The 20,896-nt window shown below is 41.2% G+C and overlaps 1 protein-coding gene across 5 annotated transcripts in view; it reads right to left on the bottom strand.

The window, feature by feature from the left end:
• Positions 1–20,885, bottom strand: part of GOLPH3L (golgi phosphoprotein 3 like) — a 40,272-nt gene extending 19,387 nt beyond the window's left edge. The window contains exons 1-3 of one of the 5 annotated variants that reach the window (XM_074390115.1): positions 20,697–20,885; positions 19,247–19,361; positions 18,175–18,369 (exon numbers count right to left, since the gene is read on the bottom strand). In XM_074390115.1, coding sequence (XP_074246216.1) covers positions 18,175–18,357 — 183 coding nt within the window. In that variant the 5' untranslated portion in view covers positions 18,358–18,369; positions 19,247–19,361; positions 20,697–20,885. The other 4 variants (XM_003941961.4, XM_074390116.1, XM_074390114.1 and 1 more) reach the window with 4 other exon arrangements.
• Positions 20,886–20,896: the final 11 nt, after the last annotated feature.

Raw genomic sequence — 20,896 nt, 5'->3', positions numbered from 1 at the left:
GCTTACAGTATTTAGCTATTACTAAAAAAATGTTGGCTGAATATGGTGGCTTAAGCCTGTAATCACAGCACTTTGGGAGGCCGAGGTGGGTGGATTACCTGAGGTCAGGAGTTTGAGATGTGCCTGGCCAACGCGGTGAAACCCCATCTCTACTAAAAATACAAAAAAAAAAAAAAAAAAAAAAAAAGCCGGAAATGGTGGTGCATGCTTGTAATGTCAGGTACTCGGGATGCTGAGGCAGGAGAATCCCATGAAACTGGGAGGCAGAGGCCCCAGGGAGCTGAGTTCGTGCCACCGCACTCCAGCCTGGGTGGCAGAGTAAGACTGTCTCAAAAAAAAAAAAAAAGTAAAGAAATATTCATTTGTGTGTGTATTTCTGTTGAATACCTAGAAGAAAATTCTGGGTCAAATATTACACATTTTTAAAATTTTAAAATTGCACAATGCGAATTCAGTCAATTCAGACAGTGAACACTTGGTGCAGAATTTCTACTTAGTTAAATATTCAAAGTGCCCTTCCTTATTCAAACTTCATTGAAGACACACCTTAAAACAACTCTGAAGGTTAAAGATTTTAAAAGTTGCCTACTTGCAAAAAAAGGAAAGAAAACAAAGCAACTTAAAGCATCGTTAAAAATTATGCTCATAAGGAGTTTTTTTCATTTTTTGTTTTCTTCCAGACAGTGCTGAAGAAAGCTCATAATGGATTTTAAAAATTACTTTAGCCGGGCGCGGTGGCTCAAGCCTGTAATCCCAGCACTTTGGGAGGCCGAGGCGGGTAGATCACGAGGTCGAGAGATCGAGACTATCCTGGTCAACATAGTGAAACCCCGTCTCTACTAAAAATACAAAAAACTAGCTGGGCATGGTGGCGCATGCCTGTAATCCCAGCTACTCAGGAGGCTGAGGCAGGAGAATTGCCTGAACCCAGGAGGCGGAGGTTGCGGTGAGCCGAGATTGCGCCATTGCACTCCAGCCTGGGTAACAAGAGCGAAACTCCGTCTCAAAAAAAAAAAAAAAAAAATTACTTTAGAACATACTTATGATACTGAATGAAAAATAGCCAGATATATAATTGAATATTCAGGATTATCACAATGATATAAAATACTGTCTACTTTCAAACATGGCTTTCTAACCTCTCCAAATTATCTAGAGTTAAAAAAAAAAACTCTTGGCCGGGCACGGTGGCTCAAGCCTGTAATCCCAGCACTTTGGGAGGCCGAGGCGGGTGGATCACGAGGTCAAGAGATCGAGACCATCCTGGTCAACATGGTGAAACCCCGTCTCTACTAAAAATACAAAAAACTAGCTGGGCGTGGTGGCGCATGCCTGTAATCCCAGCTACTCAGGAGGCTGAGGCAGGAGAATTGCCTGAGCCCAGGAGGCGGAGGTTGCGGTGAGCCGAGATCGCGCCATTGCACTCCAGCCTGGGTAACAAGAGCGAAACTCCGTCTCAAAAAAAAAAAAAAAAACTCTTTAAGGAAAAATTTCAGAAATAAAAACCCCTCCACCTCCCCAACTCTGAAGATTTAACACTAAAATTGCTTCAGCTTGCATGAAAGAAGGAATGTTATTGTCTCATGAACCCTTTTCTATCTGCCCAATTCCAAAGCCCAGTGGAAGTATAATGATCTTCAGGGGTTATCAAAAATTCTACAAGCGAAACTAATTTTATTATTTTTTTCCTCTTAAAAAATTACTCTAAGAAAAGTTAGTGTACTGTTTGTTCCTGAATCTCTCTATTAAAAGAGTAGTATTCACAATTTGATCTAAAGTCCTCATTTACAAATTAACATGGTTCATCTAAACTCCAATTCCTATTTCTACATCCACACAGCTCATAAAGACATTTTATATGTGTATGTATGTACATGTATGTATCTACATATTTATTTATTTGAGACAGAGTCTCAATCTATTGCCCAGGTTGGAATGCAGTGGTGTGATCTTGGCTCACTGCAACCTTTGCCTCCCAGGTTCAAGCGATTCTCCTGCCTCAGCCTCCCTAGTAGCTGGGATTACAGGCTCCTGTCACCACATCCAGCTAATTTTTATATTTTTAGTAGAGACGTGGTCTTATCATGTTGGCCTGGTGTTGAACTCCTGACCTCAGGTGATCCGCTTGCCTCGGCCTCCCAAAGTACTGAGATTACAAGTGTGAGCCACTGTGCCCAGCCAAGACATTTTATAAAATAGATCAAGCATTAAAAGCCCATTCTGTTTAATCATCTTGAAGAATGAAGAACTGTGACCTGATGTTGTTCTGGTTTAACAGATGATTTCAGCCTGATTTTGAGGAATGGATTATAAATCTAGGCCAATGGACAAAATTTCTCAATGAATGACATAAAGATTATATCCTTTCAGGTTTATTTTAAAAGGTGGGCAGGGCTGGGTGCAGTGGCTAATGCCTGTAATCCCAGCACTGAGATGTGCCATTGCACGCTAGCCTGGGCAACAAGAGCCTCTGTCTCAAAAACTAAAACTAAAACAAACAAACAAACAAAAAAGGTGGGCAGACGGATGCAAAGCTAGTTATAATGATCAGTTTATTAGTTTTCTCAGGGCGTTTTTTTTTTTTCTTTTTCTTAAAACCATTATCAAAAGTTTAGCAAATAAAAACAACATGCTAATGCTTTGTCAGTGAAAGGGAAATGCAAAATAAAGGAAAGCAACTGGTCATCTTTGAATTCCTATAAAAGCTTTAAATATTATTCTGGTCAGTAAAAATATCTTTAGTTGCTTTACTCTAAAAATTTTTACTTTGTTTTGTTTTCTTTTTTTTTTTTTGAGACATAGTCTCCCTCTGTCACCCAGGTTGGAGTGCAGTGGTATGATCTCAACTCACTGAAACCTCTGCTTCCTGGGTTCCAGTGATTCTCCTGCCTCAGCCTCCCAAGTAGCTGGGATTACAGGAGTGTGCCACCACACCTGGCTAATTTTTGTGTTTTTAGTAGAGATGGGGTTTCACCATGTTAGCCAGGCTGGTCTTCAACTCCTGACCTCAGGTGATTTGCCTGCCTCAGCCTCCCAAAGTGCTGGGATTACAGGTGTGAGCCACCTGACCCGGCCAGAAAAAGGAATTTTAATTGCTACACATTGTCCCAAGAAAACAGAAGAAAAAAGAATGTTGAGAAGGGGGAGCAAAAATTTGAAAACAGGTTGGGTGCGGTGGCTCACACCAGTAATCCGAGCATTTTAGGAGGCCGAGGCAGGCAGATTGCCTGAACTCGGGAGTTCAGGACCAGCCTGGGCAACACAATGAAACCCTGTCTCTACCAAAATACCAAAAAAAAAAAAAAATTGGCTGGATGTGGCAGCGTGCGCCTGTGGTCCCAGCTACTCAGGAGGCTGAGGCAGGAGAATTGCTTGAACCCAGGAGGCAGAGGTTGCAGTGAGTCAAGATTATACCACTGCACTCCAGTCTGGGTGACAGAGCGAAACTCCGTGTCCAAAAAAAAACACAACTGAAAACATGTCCAGGCTCTAAGTCTATCTTCCCACAACTCATGTTGATTTTTTTTAAACAATAAAGTATTTATCAATTTATTCATTCACATATCTCTAGTTTGACTCTGAATGACTTATGGCAATTTTAGAAATTGAAATCCATCCCCCAAAAGATATTTTTTCTTATATAAGGATTCCCAAAGCAATATATCTATAAAGGGTAGTCCAAATGTATCTAAGCATACTTTGACCAATTGTAGTATTTAGCCATCATAAGGGACAACCTCAAAAGAGGCAGTACTCTTTTGAATATAGAAGTTTTCATTTGTTTGTTAAAAGAGCTTCTGCACAGCAAAATAAACTATCATTAGAGTGAACAGGCAATCTACAGAGTGGGAGAATTTTTTTTTTTTTGAGACGGAGTTTCTGTCACTAAGGCTGGAGTGCAGTGGCACGATCTTGGCTCACTGCAACCTCCACCTCCCAGGTTCAAACGTTTCTCCTCCCTTAGCAACCTGAGTAGCTGAGATTACGCGTACATGTCACCACGCCCAGCTATTTTTTTTTTTTTAATTTTTGGTAGAGACGAGGTGTTACCATGTTGGTCAGGGTAGTTTTGAACTCCTGATCTCAGGTGATCTGCCTGCCTCAGTCTACCAAACTCTGGGATTACAGGCGTAAGCTACCTTGCTCAGTTTTTTTTTTTTTTTAAGAGACAAGGTCTTGGCCTGGTATGGTGGCTCATACCTATAATCTCAGCACTTTGGCAAGCTGAGGTGGTAGGATCGCTTGAGCCCAAAGTTTGTAACCAGCCTAGGCAACACTGAGATCCCATCTCTATAAAAAATTAGCCAGGATTGGTGGCGTATGCCTGTAATCCTACCTACTAGGGAGGCTGAGGTGGAAGGATCTCTCAAGCGCAGGAGGTCGAGGGGGCAATGAGCCATGACCATTCCACTGCACTCCAGCCTGAGTAACAGAGTGAGACCCTGTCTCAAAAGCAAAAAAGAGAGAAATGTGGTTTCACTCTATCATACAGGCTGGAGTGCACTGGCACAATCATGGCTCAATGCAGTCTCAAACTCCTGGGCTTGAGTTGTCATCCCTTGCAGTTAGGACTACAGGTGTGCAACACATCTGGCTGATTTTTAACATTTTTTGTAGTGATAGGGTCTGACTATGTTGCCCAGGCTGGTCTTGAACACCTGGCCTCAAGTGATCCTCCCATGTCAGCCTCCCAAGTAGCTAGGATTACAGATGTGAGCCACCTAGCCTGGCTTCCAGTGATTTAAAATTGACTTAGAAACAGAAGCAATTATGTCATGTTCAAACCTTAGAAGAGCAAAACTAGGTAAGTGTAGATTTTTTGTTTTGTTTTGTTTTGAAATAGCTTTTCTCTCCTTGATTACTAGCATATACACATTGTAGAAAACTTGAAAACAAAACAAAAAAATTCATTAAAAAAATCACCCTTTAGGCCGGGCGCGGTGGCTCAAGCCTGTAATCCCAGCACTTTGGAAGGCCAAGGAGGGTGGATCACGAGGTCAAGAGATCGAGACTATCCTGGTCAACATGGTGAAACCCCGTCTCTACTACAAATACAAAAAAAATTAGCTGGGCATGGTGGTGGGTGCCTGTAATCCCAACTACTCAGGAGGCTGAGGCAGGAGAATTGTCTGAACCCAGCAGGCAGAGGTTGCGGTGAGCCGAGATCGCGCCATTGTACTCCAGCCTGGGTAACAAGAGCGAAACTCCGTCTCAAAAAAAAAAAAAAAAAAAAAAAAAAATCACCCTTTGATCATATGGGTATATGTATAACCAAACTTTTCTGTATACATAAAATACATGTATCTTTTACCCATAAACCAATTTTCCCATCTCCTTCTCTCCCAACCCAATTCTGGGACATTCCTTCATAGCAAAGGTTTGTGTGTATTATAGAAAAACAGTATGATGTATATGTTATAAACCTCAATAAAATATTACCAGCCTGGGCAACATGTTGACACCCTGTCTCTACTAAAAATACAAAAACTTAACTGGGTATGGTAGGGCACGCCTGTAGTCCCAGCTGCTTGGGAGGCTGAGGCAGGAGAATCGCTTGAATCTGGGAGGTGGAGGTTGCAGTAAGCTGAGATCGTGCCACTGCACTCCAGCCTGGGCGACAGAGTGAGATTCTGTCTCCAAAAAAAAAGTTTTAAGGAGTAGAGATAGAAGAAACTGTGAGAGTACTGATTTCATCATTTTTCACTACAGGGAGTCAGCAGGACATTTTCTAAAATGGAATAATGTGATAAGAAAGTACAATCCCAATTTTATTTTATAACATTTTTGATTTCACATTTTCCCTCCCTCCCCATGATTCTCCTTCCTTCCTCCCTCCCGCTTCCCTCCCCGCCTTCTCTCTTTTTTTCTTTCTTTTTTTTTTTTTTTTGAGAAGGTCTCTTTTTGTCACTCAACCAGGCTGGAGTGCAGCAGCATGAACATGGCTCACTGTAGCCCCAACCTCCTAGATTCAAGAAATCCTCTGGCCTCAGGCTCCTGAGTAGCTGGGACTACTGGCACATGCCACCATGCCTAGCTAATTTTTGTATTTTTTGCAGAGACAGGGTTTCTCGATGTTACCCAAGCTGGTCTCCAACTCCTAAGATCAGGTGATGCTCCTGCCTTGGCCTCCCAAAGTGCTGGGATTACAGGCTGAGCCACCGTGCCCAGCCAATAGTTTCAAACATACACAAAGTAGAGATTATGTAGCTCTATGTAGCCATCACCTAGTTTCAAGACGTATCAATATAATCTTCTTTCATCTTTACTACCCACCCCACCCCAAACCTAGATTATTTCTGTGCAAATCCCAGCTGCTACATAATTTCATCCATAGAATACTGCATATTCTCACCAAAATCCTAAGGATTCTCCCCCAAATCCTAATCTCCCCAAGAGATTAAGATTTTTTAAAAAAGAACTGTAATACCAATATCATACATAAAACAACCCAGTAAGAGCTCCTTAATATTATCAAATATTCAGTAAGGTTTCATATTCAGTAAATTTCTTTTTTTTTTTTTCTTTTCTTTTTTTTTTTTTTTTTTTGAGATGGAGTCTTGTTCTGTTGCCCAGGCTGGAGTGCAGTGGCGTGATTTGGGCTCACCGCAACCTTCACCTCCCAAATTCAAGCGATTCTCTGCCTCAGCTTCCTGAGTAGGCTGGGATTACAGGTGCTCACTACCATGCCCAGTTAATTTTTGTATTTTTAGTAGAGACAGGGTTTCATCATCTTTGCCAGGCTGGTCTTTAACTCTTGACCTCATGATCCACCCACTTCAGTCTCCCAAAGTGCTAGGATTACAGGCGTGAGCCACTGCACCCAGCCAGTAAATTTTTTTACAGTGCTTTGTTTGAATCCGGAGCCAAAGTCCACACTTAGTCTTCTGTATTTCATACAACTTTTTTGGGGGGACAGACTTTCGCTGTTACCCAGGCCAGAGTGCAATGAATGGCTCCATTTCAGCTCACTGCAATTTCCGTCTCCTGGGTTCAAGCGATTCTCCTTCCTCAATCGCCTGAGTAGTTGGAATTACAGGCACCCACCACCAAGCCTGGCTAATTTTTGTGTTTTTAGTAGAGATGGGGTTTCACCATGTTGGCCAGGGTGGTCTCAAGCTCCTGACCTCAGGTGATCTGCCCAACTCAGACTCCCAAAGTGGTGGAATTACAGGCATGAGCCACCATGCCCAGCTACATGTGTACTTTTATTTTATCATTTATTTATTTATTATTTATTTATGAGACAGGGTCTCCCTCTGTTGCTCAGACTGGACTACAGTGGTGCAATCTTGGCTGACTGCAACCTCTGCCTCCTGGGTTGGAGCAATTTTCCTGCCTCAGCCTCCTCAGTAGCTGGGATTACAGGCACGTGCCACCATGCCTGACTAATTTTTGTATTTTTAGTATAGATGGGATTTCATCATGTTGGCCAGGCTGGTTTCAAACTCCTGACCTCAGGTGATCCACTTGCCTCGGCCTCGCAAAATGCTGGGATCTCACAAAATGCTGGGATTATAGGTGTAAGCCACCAAGCCCAGTCTACACGTGTAATTTATTATTATTATTTATTTATTTTTTGTTTTTACCAAACCAGTTTGGGTGGAATGCATGTAATTTTAAAAGTAAAATGAAATATAATTTTACTTAACAAAAAAAGTGAAATAATTACTAAACTTCAAACTTTTTTAAAAAATTTGAGACAGGGTCTCACTCTGTCATCCAGGCTGGAGTGCAATGGCATAATCATAGCTCACTGCACCCTCTACCTCTTGGGCTCAAGCAATCTTACCACCTCAGCCTCGTAAGTGGATGGAACTATGGGCACATGCCACCATGCCCATCTGATTTTTAAATTATTTTAGAGATGGGGTCTCACTATGTTGCCTAGGCTAGTCTCAAACTCATGGACTCAACTGATCCTCCCACCTTGGCCTCCCAAAGTACTAGGATTACAGACATGAGCCACCACACCAGTCCTTAAACATTTCTTTATTATAAGAGATAATTTATGATATTGGCTGTGGGTTATCAAATAAAAAGAAAAAAAATTTTTTTTAAGAGAAATGTCCTATAAATTCCTAAAAGTGGAAAAAAAAATAGATTAAGAGGTTGGGGTCATTTTAAAAAACAGGATGTTTCAATTTTAGATAATGTCTAAGTGACTCCTTGTTATGAAAGATACAAGTTAATATCCTTCCCATATTTTATTACCTTACTTCCCAATTTAATAATTATACATTTTATGCTGTCAAGATTCATAATATGCATATTCTGTTCTACAGTTCACCAGACCTGCTCTACTTTCTCCGAATGTATGCATAGAGAGCTGATACTGGTTACATGAGAGTTTATTATATTGTTTTTTACACATTTTTGTATGCCTGAATTATTTGTAATTTTGAAAAGAAGATTTTTTTTTTTTTTTGAGACGGAGGCTCGCTGTCGCCCAGGCTGGAGTCCAGTGGTGTGATCTTGGCTCACTGCAACCTCCGCCTCCCGGGTTCCAGTGATCCTTCTATCGCAGCCTCCCAAGTAGCTGGGACTATAGGTGCGTGCCACCACATGCAGCTAATTTTTGTATTTTTTAAAAGAGACAGGGTTTCACCATATTGGCCACTGGTCTTGAACTCCTGACCTTGTGATCCTCCTGCCTTGGTCTCCCAAAGTGCTGGGATTACAGGCGTGAGCTACCATGCTCAGCCAAAGAAATGTTTTAAAGTAAAAAATGATGTTTAACAATATTTACAGTATTTCTGGAAAGTAAGATTTCTTTTTTTTTTTTTTTTACATTGTTAATTATACTTCCCTCTATTGCTTAAATTCTTTATCAAGGGCCGGGTGCGGTGGCTCAAGCTTGTAATCCCAGCACTTTGGGAAGCCAAGGCGGGTGGATCACGAGATCAAGAGATTGAGACCATCCTGGTCAACATGGTGAAACCCCGTCTCTACTAAAAATACAAAAAATCAGCTGGGCATGGTGGCGCGTGCCTGTAATCCCAGCTACTCAGGAGGCTGAGGCAGGAGAATTGCCTGAACCCAGGAGGCGGAGGTTGCGGTGAGCCGAGATCGCGCCATTGCACTCCAGCCTGGGTGACAAGAGCGAAACTCCGTCTCAAAAAAAAAAAAGTTCTTTATCAAGAACATTTTTTTCCTAAAACAAACAGGAAAAATAAGTTTTTGTGAACCTCGACTCCACAGGAATTCTTTATTTAGCAGAGAGGAAATAAAATCCAGAAGTAGGGAGTTTCAATAGGACACTTCTGCAGCAGTTTAGATTGGAGGCAATAAGACAAAGAAGCAAAAGTGGGACTGGAAAGGAGGTATCAATGGCAAAGAGTGAAAATCTAAGACTGCAAGAACTCTTTTATGTATTTCCAACTCTGGGACTGTCACCAATACCTAGAGAGAGGTATATAAAAACAAAATAAACTGTTACTCTTCCTCTACACCTCAGTAATTCATCTAAAATTCCTAGAAGCCACACAGAACTAATTTAGATATCAAGTGGGGTTTCTATCCTCCAGATTATATCCCCAAGTAAACTGAGTTATTTTAAAGGATGGTACATTATCCAAGTAAGAAAATAGTGAACAATTCTATTTACTTGTTTTTCATCCTATACATGAGGCCACTGAAACACAAAAGTCAAAGATTACTAAGAATACTAGGTTAGGCCATTGGTTGCTCAGTTTGTTAAGAGCTGATTCAACTGAAATCAAGTCTTTTTAGGAGAAACTACTGCTTTGAAAACTCAAGGCTTACCCAACAGATATTTACTTTAAAGGATGTAAGTGGCTATTTAAGCCCAGCATTCAACTAAGGTCTCTTTGGCCATAAGAAAATGACCATTTAATTAAGAGCCAAGACTAACAGTTTAAACAACAAAAACATAATAATAATGGTTATTATTTATTGAGCATTTATATGTGTCACACTCTGAGTTAAAATTTTTATATAATTAGGCTGGGCGCAGTGGCTCATGCCTGTAATCCCAGCACTTTAGAAGGCCGAGGCAGGCGGATCACCTGAGATCAGGAGTTTGAGACCTGACTGGGCAACACCCCGTTTCTACTGAAAATACAAAAATTAGTCAGGCATAGTGGCACTTGCCTGTAATCCCAGCTACTCAGGAGGCTGAGGCAGGAGAATCACTTGAACCTGGGAGGCAGAGGTTGCAAGTGGTGGAGATCACACCACTGCACTCAAGCCTGGGCAACAAGAGTGAAATTCCATCTTAAAAAATTTTTTTAAAACATAATTAATCTAATTCTATAATAGCACTATTAATATTATCTCTATTAAATAAGAATGAAGGGAAAAAATGTGAAAACATAGTCCAAATCATAAGCTGATAAGTGGTAGACCTGCAATTTGAATGTAGATGTGTCTGATTCCAAAGCCTGTGCTTTTATCTACTGCCTATTAAAAAAATTAGAAAATAAAAGATGGTAACTAAGCACACTGAGAGGTATAATAAATGCAAGGGAATTCAGAGAATGTAAAGTTCAGTGCTGGATTTGTGATGGGCTTTGAAAGATAGAATGCACATTAAAACAAAATGTAAGAGAGAAGCATGGCAGAAATATGTAAAACAGACAAATGGGGCTGGGTGGCAAGTAAACTGAGCAGTGAGAAATAATGTTAGTCGGATACAGTGGGGCTTAGAAAGCCAGGAAAACATGGTTTTTTTTTCCTCCTCAGGGAGGTTGCAGACTAACCTTAAAGTTAATAATCATATACATGTATTCAATGGAATCCTGTGAAACCCATTAAAAAGAATGGAATATGTTTATATTTATTAGCATAAAAGATGTCCACACTGGGCCGGGCGCGGTGGCTCAAGCCTGTAATCCCAGCACTTTGGGAGGCCGAGGCGGGTGGATCACAAGGTCGAGAGATCGAGACCATCCTGGTCAACATGGTGAAACCCCGTCTCTACTAAAAATAGAAAAAATTAGCTGGGCATGGTGGCACGTGCCTGTAATCCCAGCTACTCAGGAGGCTGAGGCAGGAGAATTGCCTGAACCCAGGAGGCGGAGGTTGCGGTGAGCCGAGATCGCGCCATTGCACTCCAGCCTGGGTAACAAGAGCAAAACTCCGTCTCAAAAAAAAAAAAAAAAAAAAAAAAAAAAAAAGATGTCCACATTATAATACATGGAAAAGGAAGGCTACAAAATAACATGTCTGATTATAATCAATTTTTTGTTAATTATGCATCTGTGACCAGGCACAGCGGCTCATTTGTAATCCTAGCACTTCGGGAGGCCGAGGCGGGTAGATCACTTGAGACCATGACTTCAAGACCAGCCTGGCCAACATGGCAAAATCCTGTCTCTACTAAAAATATAAAAATTAGCAGGGCATGGTGGCAGGTGCCAGTAATCCCAGCTACTTGGGTGACTGAGGCACGAGAATCGCTTGAACCTGGAGGTGACAGCTTCAGTGAGCTGCAGGCACCACTACACTACAGCCTGGGTGACAGAGCAAGACTGCCTCAAAGAAAAAAAAAATTATGCATCTGTGTGTGTGTGTGTGTGTGTGTGTGTGCACTGAAAACAGCCTATATTGATATATATTACAATTTGGGAAGCATGATTATAGTTATATTTGGGAAGCAAGACCACAGGTGGCTTTTAGTAATATTTGGGAAGCAAGATTACAGGTGGTTTTTATTTTCTATTTTCTTCTTTACACTTTTAAAAAAACTGAGGTATAATTTATATAGAGTGAAATGCACAGATGTTAAGGCAATGACTTTTTGACAAAAGCATATATCATGTTATTTCACACCTCAAACAAGATCTGGAACCCTTCTATCATCCCATTAAGTGTTCTTATGGAGGGCCAGGAGCAGTGGCTCTCACCTCTAATCCCAGCACTTTGGGAGGCTCAGGTGAGTGGATCACTTGAGTCTAGGAGTTTGAGAGCAGCCTGAGCAACATGCTGAAACCCCATCTCTATAAAAATTACAAAGAATTAGCTGGGCATGGTGGCCCGCACCTGTAGTTCCAGCTACTTGGGAAAATGAGGCAGAGGGATCACCTGCTCCTGGGGATGGTGAGGCTTCAGTGAGCCCTGATAGCCCCACTACACTCCAGCCCTGGCAACAGAGCGACTTTCTTTCTTTTTTTTTTTTTTGAGACGGAGTTTCGCTCTTGTTACCCAGGCTGGAGTGCAATGGCGCGATCTCGGCTCACCGCAACCTCCGCCTCCTGGGTTCAAGCAATTCTCCTGCCTCAGCCTCCTGAGTAGCTGGGATTACAGGCATGCGCCACCATGCCCAGCTAATTTTTTGTATTTTTTGTAGAGACGGGGTTTCACCATGTTGACCAGGATGGTCTCGATCTCTTGACCTTGTGATCCACCCACCTCGGCCTCCCAAAGTGCTGGGATTACAGGCTTGAGCCACCGCGCCCGGCAGAGAGACTTTCTTTCTTAAAAAAAAAAAAAAAAAAAGTGTTCTCATGTAGATCTCCATCTGAATTTCTTTGTGTAAATGTATTTCACATTTAATAATTAAAAAGTAATAAAGCTACTTTTCTATCTTAGGCAATTTAAAAAAAAATAAGTAAAAAAAGAAAATCCAAAAAAACAGAGAGAACAGTCTACCACTTAACACCTTGGTGACCTCCAACCCTTTGATTCAGTATTTTATTATTCTATTTGCCATTCCTACTGTAAGTCTCTTGGATAACCGAATAGGTAAGGGCAAACCGAGAAAGAGTAACTGGCACAGAGGTTCTTCCTCTTTCATGCTCCTATGGCACTTTTCTGGTACCTTTCTCCTAGTGCTTCCATACTATGTCTAGCAGTATGGTTGTTGTATACGTATCTTTTCTCCTCTATCAAAACCCTATGCTTCTTGTAGGAAGATAAGCACATCTTACTTACTTTTATATTTTTGTTACTTTTCTCAGTGCCTTGCATAAAGGAAGCACTCAAGGGTGGGTGTGTCACACCTGTAATCCCAGCAGGTTTGGGAGGCTGAGCAACCCCGACTCTACTAAAAACACAACAATTAGCTGGGGTTGGTGTTTGGGAGCCTGTAATCCCGTCTCCTCAGGAGGCTGAGGCATGAGAATTGCTTGAACCTAGGCAGGGGAGCAGTGAGCCGAGATCACACCGCTGCACTCCAGCTCCGGCGATGGAGAGAGACTCTGTCTTGAAAAACAATAACAACAAAAAAGAGGTGCTCAATAAATGTTGGCTGACTTGAAGTGAGCTGCCCTTTGGGATTATCTGCTCTTATGCGATTATCTTCATACCCTATTTTTTTTGAAAACCTTTCTAAATCATTTTTATGAGCTGAATTGTGTCCCCTCAAATTTCATATGTTGAAGTTATAACCCCAGTACCTCAGAATACAACTCTCTTTGGAGATAGGGCTTTTAGAAGAGGTGATTAAGTTAAAATAAGGGTGTTACAGGCCAGGCGCGGTGGCTCATGCCTGTAATCCCAGCACTTTGGGAGGCTGACGCGGGCGGATCATGAGGTCAGGAGATGGAGACCATCCTGACCAACACGGTGAAACCCCATCTCTACTAAAATATAAAAAATTAGCCAGGTGTAGTGGGCACCTGTAGTCCCGGCTACTAGGGAGGCTGAGGCAGGGGAATCGCTTGAACCCGGGGGGCGAAGGTTGCAGGGAGGCGGACGCTGCAGTGAGCCGAGATCATGCCACTGCACTCCAGTCTGGCAACAGAGTAAGACTCCGTCTAAAAAAAATAAATAAATAAAAATAAAAAAGATGGTTTTACAGTGAACCCTAAACCAATCTGACTGGTGTCTTTTTTTTTTTTTTTTTAAAAAAAAGAGACTGCATCTTTCTATGTTTCCCAGGCTGGACTGCAGTGGCTATTCACAGGCGCGATCCCACTACTGATCAGCATGGGAGTTTTGACCTGCTCCGTTTCTGACCTGGGCTGGTTCACCCCTCCTTAGGCCACCTGGTGGTCCCCTGCTCCCAGGAGGTCACCATATTGTTGCCAAACTTAGTGCAGACACCCAATCGACACAGCGCACTACAGCCCAGAATTCCTGGGCTCAAGCCATCTTCCCACCTCAGCATCCAGAGTAGCTGGGACTACAGGCACGCGCCACCGCCCTGGCCTGACTGGCGTTCTTTTGAGAGGAGGAAATTTGGACACATGGAGATACAGGGAAGGCATTTGCATAGAGGACACAGCAAGAAGTCTGTAGGGCAAGGTGAAAAGTCTCAGAAGAAACCAAATCCATCAACCTTGATCTTGGACTTGTAATCTCCACAACTGTGAGAAAATTCATTTCTGTCAATTAATCCACCAAGTCTGTGGCATTTTAGCATGGCACCTTTAACAAACTAATATAATCCTACTCTCACAGAAAAATATAGAAGAAGCCTAATTATTTGTTTTTAAGCTTTTTAAATTTTTTGTTTATTTTTTAGAGGCAGGGTCTCACTATGTTGCCTAGGCTGGACTGACTCCTGGCTCAAGCAATCCTCTTGCCTCAGCCTCCCAAAGTGCTGGGATTGCAGGCGTGAGCCGCGATGCCCAGCCTTGGTTTTAAGCTTTAAGATGCAAGAAAAAGCCGGGCGCGGTGGCTCACGCCTGCAATCCCAGCACTTTGGGAGGCTGAGGCGGGTGGATCACGAGGTCAAGAGATCGAGACCATCCTGGTCAACATGGTGAAACCCCGTCTCTACTAAAAATACAAAAAATTAGCTGGGCATGGTGGTGCGTGCCCGTAATCCCAGCGACTCAGGAGGTTGAGGCAGGAGAATTGCCTGAACCCAGGAGGCAGAGGTTGCTGTGAGCCAAGATCGCACCATTGCACTCCAGCCTGGGTTAAGAAAAGTGAAACTCCATCAAAAAAAAAAAAAAAAAAAGATGCAAGAAAAAAGAACTATGACTTACTCTTATTTATCTCTTTTTAGTATAATAGTCTCTCCCTCCTTCCATAAGGAGGATATGTGACATGGCTTCTAATCTATAGCTGGAAGAGCAAACTGACAGGAAAAATAATGACTACTTCTACACTAGACCTTATGATAATGTAATTTTTTTATTTTAATTTTTTTTTGGAGATTAAGTTTTACTCTTGTCACCCAGGCTGGTATGTGATGGCTCGATCTTGGCTCACTGCAACCTCTGCCTCCCAGGTTCAAGCAATTCTCCTGCTTCAGCCTCCTGAGTAGCTCAGATTACAGGTGTGCACCACATTGCTTGGCTAATTTTGTGTTAGTAGAGATGGGGCTTCACCGTGTTGGCCAGGCTGGTCTTGAACTCCTGACCTCAGGTGATCTACACACCTCAGCCTCCCAAAGTACTGGGATTACAGATGTGAGCCCCTGCACCCGGCAATGATGTGGTAATTATAATTAAATATTATTTACTGCCTCTTTAAATATATTTTCCTTTTGTGAATTGGGTTATTCAAACTTGGACCTATTGTCCTTTATGACTAGAATAGCTTGTTTGAGAAAGGAGAAGAGAAAAAGAATATATAGAATTTTCCTATTTCCTCCTTAATATTTGAGGTAATAGAATGGAAAATTTGAAGTAAAAATAAAACTAAAAATATAAAATCAATCAGAATTTCTTATAGCAGTACTTTTCCTTTTTTACATTATTGATGCCAACTTCAATGTTTTTTTATAGGGTCCCAAAATCTTTTTCCAGGAGTGAGCCTTGCTGGGGTATTAAACATTTGAACAAGAAAGATATGGGTGAGATTTGAAAAATAACTCATATGCTAAATATTATTGCAGAAAATAATCATCTTTTGTCTTAATAGGAGGCATAAATTAAAATCCATATGAATCTGGCTGGGTGTAGTGGCTCACACCTGTAATCCCAGCATTTTGGGAGGCTGAGGCGGGTGGATCATTTGAGGTCAGGAGTTTGAGACTAGCCTGGCTAACATGGTGAAACCCCGTCTCTACTAAAAATACAAAAAATTAGCTGGGCATGGTGGCGCGTGCCTGTAATCCCAGCTACTCAGGAGGCTGAGGCGGGAGAATTGCTTGAACCCAGGAGGCAGAGGTTGCAGTGAGCTGAATCACGCCATTGCACTCCAGTCTGGGTAACAAGAGCGAAACTCCATCTCAAAAAAAAAAAAAAAAAATTTATTTTATTTTTTAATCTAATATTAGTTTTAACAATACACAGACTATAACTGGTCTTGTAAATTTTGTTCAAGTTGGTAATTTAACAAGAAAAAAGGTAGAAAGGAAAACAGTAAATAAATGAAAGGCAAAGTCTAAGCAACAATGGCATTCCCAAGTCAAAGAACTGATGTAGAAAGGAAGAGCTGTTACTACATGTATGTAGCCAATTCAATTCTAGCTAAAGATAATCTTCAAAGCCAAATTAAATATTTTTAAAATCTAAAATAACATTCTGAATTGTATATGTTTTCAAAACTAAGGCCAGTAATAAATACACCTCTTTTTTTTTTTAAGGTGGGGGCGGTTATTTACTAAGGCTTTGCTGGAAAGAAGATTGTTCAAAATGTTACCTTCAAAACTTCTTCATGAAGGAATAGGGTGATGAGAAAACACAGTAAAAAGTTACAAATGAAGGATGATGATGTATGCTACTAGTAGAGAAGCCAGCAAAATATTTGGCTAAATCACAAGACTCAGGATCTCAAGACTATAAAATGAATGTTCCATTAAATAAGGAGAAATTTAGGGAAAAAAAGGAAAAGCTGAAGTTATTTTTGAAAATTTTCAAAAATTAAAATAATCCTCAATTGTTTATATATCTATATCTATATATATAGATTTTTTTTTGAGACAGGGTCTCACTCTGTCATCCAGGCTGGAGTGCAGTGGTGCAATCTTGGCTCACTACAACCTCCACCTCGTGGGTTCAAGCAATTTTCCTGTCTTAGTCTCCTGAGTAGCTGGAATTACAGGTGCCTGCCACCATGCCGGGCTAATTTTTGTATTTTTAGTAGAGATGGGGTCGAACCATGTTGGCCAGGTTAGTCTTGAACTCCTGGCCTCAAGTAATCCACCGGCCTCGGTCTCTCAAAGTGTTAGGGTTACAGGGGTGAGCCACTGTGCTCGATCCAATTGTTGATACTTGATTTGTAAAGCTGCACAGAGGAAAATAAAAAATTTATTTCTGTTATAAGGAATCTATCGGCCTGGTGCCGTGGCTCATGCCTGTAATTCCAGCACTTTAGGAGGCTGAGGCAGGCGGATCACCTGAGGTCAGGAGTTGGAGACCAGCCTGACCAACATGGAGAAACTTTGTCTCTACTAAATATGCAAAATTAGCCAGGTGTGGTAGCGCATGCTTGTAATCCCAGCTACTCAGGCGGCTGAGGCAGAATTGCTTGAACCCAGTAGGCAGAGGTTGCGGTGAGCCGAGATCATGCCATTGCACTCCAGCCTGGGCAACAAGAGCAAAACTCCAACTCAAGGAAAAAAAAAAAAAGAAACCTACAGCCGGGCGCGGTGGCTCAAGCCTGTAATCCCAGCACTTTGGGAGGCGGAGGCGGGTGGATCACGAGGTCGAGAGATCGAGACCATCCTGGTCAACATGGTGAAACCCCGTCTCTACTAAAAATACAAAACATTAGCTGGGCATGGTGGCACATGCCTGTAATCCCAGCTACTCAGGAGGCTGAGGCGGGAGAATTGCTTGAACCCAGGGGGTGGAGGTTGCAGTGAGCTGAGATCACGCCATTGCACTCCAGCCTGGGTAACAAGAGCGAAACTCCGTCTCAAAAAAAAAAAAAAAAAAAAAGAAACCTACAAACTGTCTATTTCTGTAAGACAGCTAATCACACATATTTGTACATGTTCCTTGTCTTTTCATTTAAACACTATTTCTCCTCAAAGCTGAAGGAGACTTCAATGTGTGGGCCCTCTTTCTTATTTTAATAAGGAGTTATTTCATCTTTAATCTGACTTGGGAAACTACAAGGACAAAACTTTATACTGTATCCTCCTCTCCTGTATCTTTTAAAATTTTGGAGTAATTTTGTAATTAAAAACACTTCACATAATTATATTTGTGGATTTTTACCCTTCAAGTATTAGTCTGTCCCAGCTCCTCCATCTTCCAGATGGTTGGAGCACAAAAGACCAATTTAGTATTAAATATATTCCATTAGATTATTCCTAAAACATTCCAATATTTAATAGTCTTTGAGATAGCCTAGCAAACCTAACTGCATTACCTCTTTATCTTTTAGTCCCAGGAGCAAGACTTCTTCCATAAGAGTAAGGCGGATATCCTTAGAGTCTCCAGAGTCTTCATTGTCTGGACTTTTCTCCCAATTACTGTCTTCCTCTCTTTCCAGCTTCTTTTCAGAGTTCTTGCTTACTTCAGTGCGACGGGCCCGGTGAGTTAAAGTGGTCATTCTCACCTGTTTCTGGAGGGAGTAGTTAAAAAAAAAAATCTGTTTGTATGCTTATGTAAATAAATACATATATTCATACATGCATATTAAACATGTATACAAATAATATTTACAGATTTAAATATAGAAAGAAAGGAAGGAGTAATGACCAGAAAAAATGGGTGGGTAATAATACAGTATCTTTTCCAAAGTACAATAGCTGAGATTTCACAGATAGCACTGATAAAATATAAAATGAGTAATTCTAAAGTCCGGTATAAATGATCATCTTTAAACTCTGCTGATTTCTTTTCTTTTTTTCCTTCTAATTTTTTTCTCAAGAGGGAGTCTTGCTCTGTTGCCCAGGCTGGAGTGCAGTGGTGTGCTCTTGGCTCACTGCACCCTCCGCCCCCCAGTTCAAGTGACTCTTGTACCTCAGACTCCTGAGTAGTTGGGATTACAGGTGTGCGCCACAGTTGGCTAATTTTTGTATTTTTAGTAGAGATGGGGTTAAACCATGCTGGTCAGGCAGGTCTCGAACTCCTGACCTCTAGTGATCTTCCTGTCTGGGCCTTCCAAAGTGCTAGGATTACATGCATGAACCACAGGGCCTGGCCAAGCCTGCTGATTTCTTGTGCATCATCTATAAACAAGGAGTGAATGTCCACCATTGTCACTTCTCTTTCACAAAATGGATCCCAAGTAAGAAAGATGGAACAACAAAAAATTGTAAGCATGCAGCCCCAAAATGCATATAATAATTCATATTTAATTTCTATAAACATTCAATAGTACTACATTATAAAACATATACAAAAAAATCAAAAGCAAAAAAGAATATGAAAACTAAATAGAAATACATGTTCTATATTTCCTTCCCATGTCCTAATGACTCATTTCAAATACTCACATGGAGATCACAAGTCTAGAGGATAACATTCAGAAAACCGTGTGCAGTAATTCCACAGTCAGTAAACTTAGCAGCTCGAGTCCTAGCTAGCCACATCTTGCAAATACACAAGGAGCTGCAAACAAATATTACTGGCAAGAGAGTGTTAAAAGATTAACAAATTCTTTCTCAATTTTTTATTTTTTATTTTTGAGGAGTTCACTCTGTTGCCCAGGCTGGAGTGCAGTGGCATGATCTGGGCTCACCACAGCCTCTGCCTCCCTGGATCAAGTGATTCTCCTACCTCAGCCTCCTGAATAGCTGGAATTACAGGCATGTGCGACTATACCCGGCTAATCAATTTTTTTTTTTTAAATCGAAGAATATGTCTTTTATTGTATGTACTACAGTAGAAAAAAACTGCACTAAATCATTTGTGATAAAGTTTATAGTTAGCATACTTTATTTTATATGAATCTAGGTATCAGTTTTTAAGATATGTACATCAAATATTTTAATTCAGCAATTCTACAAAGGAATATTTTTTAAGATCAAAAGAATAGTATTTAAGAGTTGTTATGACTGGACTTGGTTCTGCTCCTCTGGCAGTATTTCCCATTACTCCCAATAAGTAGTGGTGTCAAACCTTTTCTCAAAAATGTCTCATGCTTTCTTTCTGCCTCTGCTTCTCTGTACTCACTGGGGTCCTCTCCCTCTTCTCTTCCTCTTTACATTCTACCTATTCTTTAAAGGCCTGTGGACCCACTGAGAAGCCTTAAGTGACTTCCTCTTTTCTATTACCTGTATGTCGCATGGCCACTCCCTCAGCTGTACTTTCACAGAACTTTATTTATACTTACTTCCTTTAAAGTATTATAGTCTTTCTCTTGGTATGGCTGTCTCTCAACTGTAAACTTCTTGAGAACAGGGATATTGTCTTCTTGGGTTTTTATATTCTCCATAGCAACTAGCACAATGTCTTTAATGTTGTAACTGCTCGATAAATGTATAATGATTAAAATGAATACTCAGAAGTGCATATGAGCATTTAAAATAAAAATACAAATGAAGTGAGCTACAAAAGTGTTTTTTTTTTTTTTTTTGTACAAGGGTGTATTTCAAATGTGATTTGTTATGGGAGGTGGGAAGAAGAGTGAAGGAGGAAGAGAACCATGAAATAAATGCTTAACGGCACCAAGCCTATCTGGCACTGTGACTAGGGACTATTTCCTAAACAAATCCAAGAAACTTTAAACATTCTAGGGGCGGGGGTGGGAAACAAAGAGGAGTTTTCTTTAAGAAATTAATTACCCCTGGACATTTATTAGTTAAAAATCCTACTTGAAAGAAAAAAAAAAGGCCCCAAATGAATAAAAACCCCTCCCTCCCCATAACAATAATTTTAAAAATTAGAGATTTTTTGGGGGGGTGGGGAAGGGAAGTTAGGAAATGTAATTTTCTCGTTGCTTACCTGATGTTACTTCTGGGTTGTGGCTGGACGCAGGCTGTAGCTTGTGCTGTATTTCAGGACACCTGTTCCCCCCACCCCACCCCCGTCCTAGTAGGTGAAAAACTTAGCCACGCAGAGAGCACAAACTTCCTGATCCTTCGATGCAGAGAAGGAATAACACATCAGCTTCCTCAGGATCACTAGGCAACCTACCTTGGTGT

This window comes from Saimiri boliviensis, chromosome 19 (assembly GCF_048565385.1).
Source record: "Saimiri boliviensis isolate mSaiBol1 chromosome 19, mSaiBol1.pri, whole genome shotgun sequence".
Classification (NCBI taxonomy): domain Eukaryota; kingdom Metazoa; phylum Chordata; class Mammalia; order Primates; family Cebidae; genus Saimiri; species Saimiri boliviensis.
The sequence above is the reverse complement of the archived record's forward strand: the minus strand, read 5'-3'. Positions and strand labels throughout refer to the sequence as shown.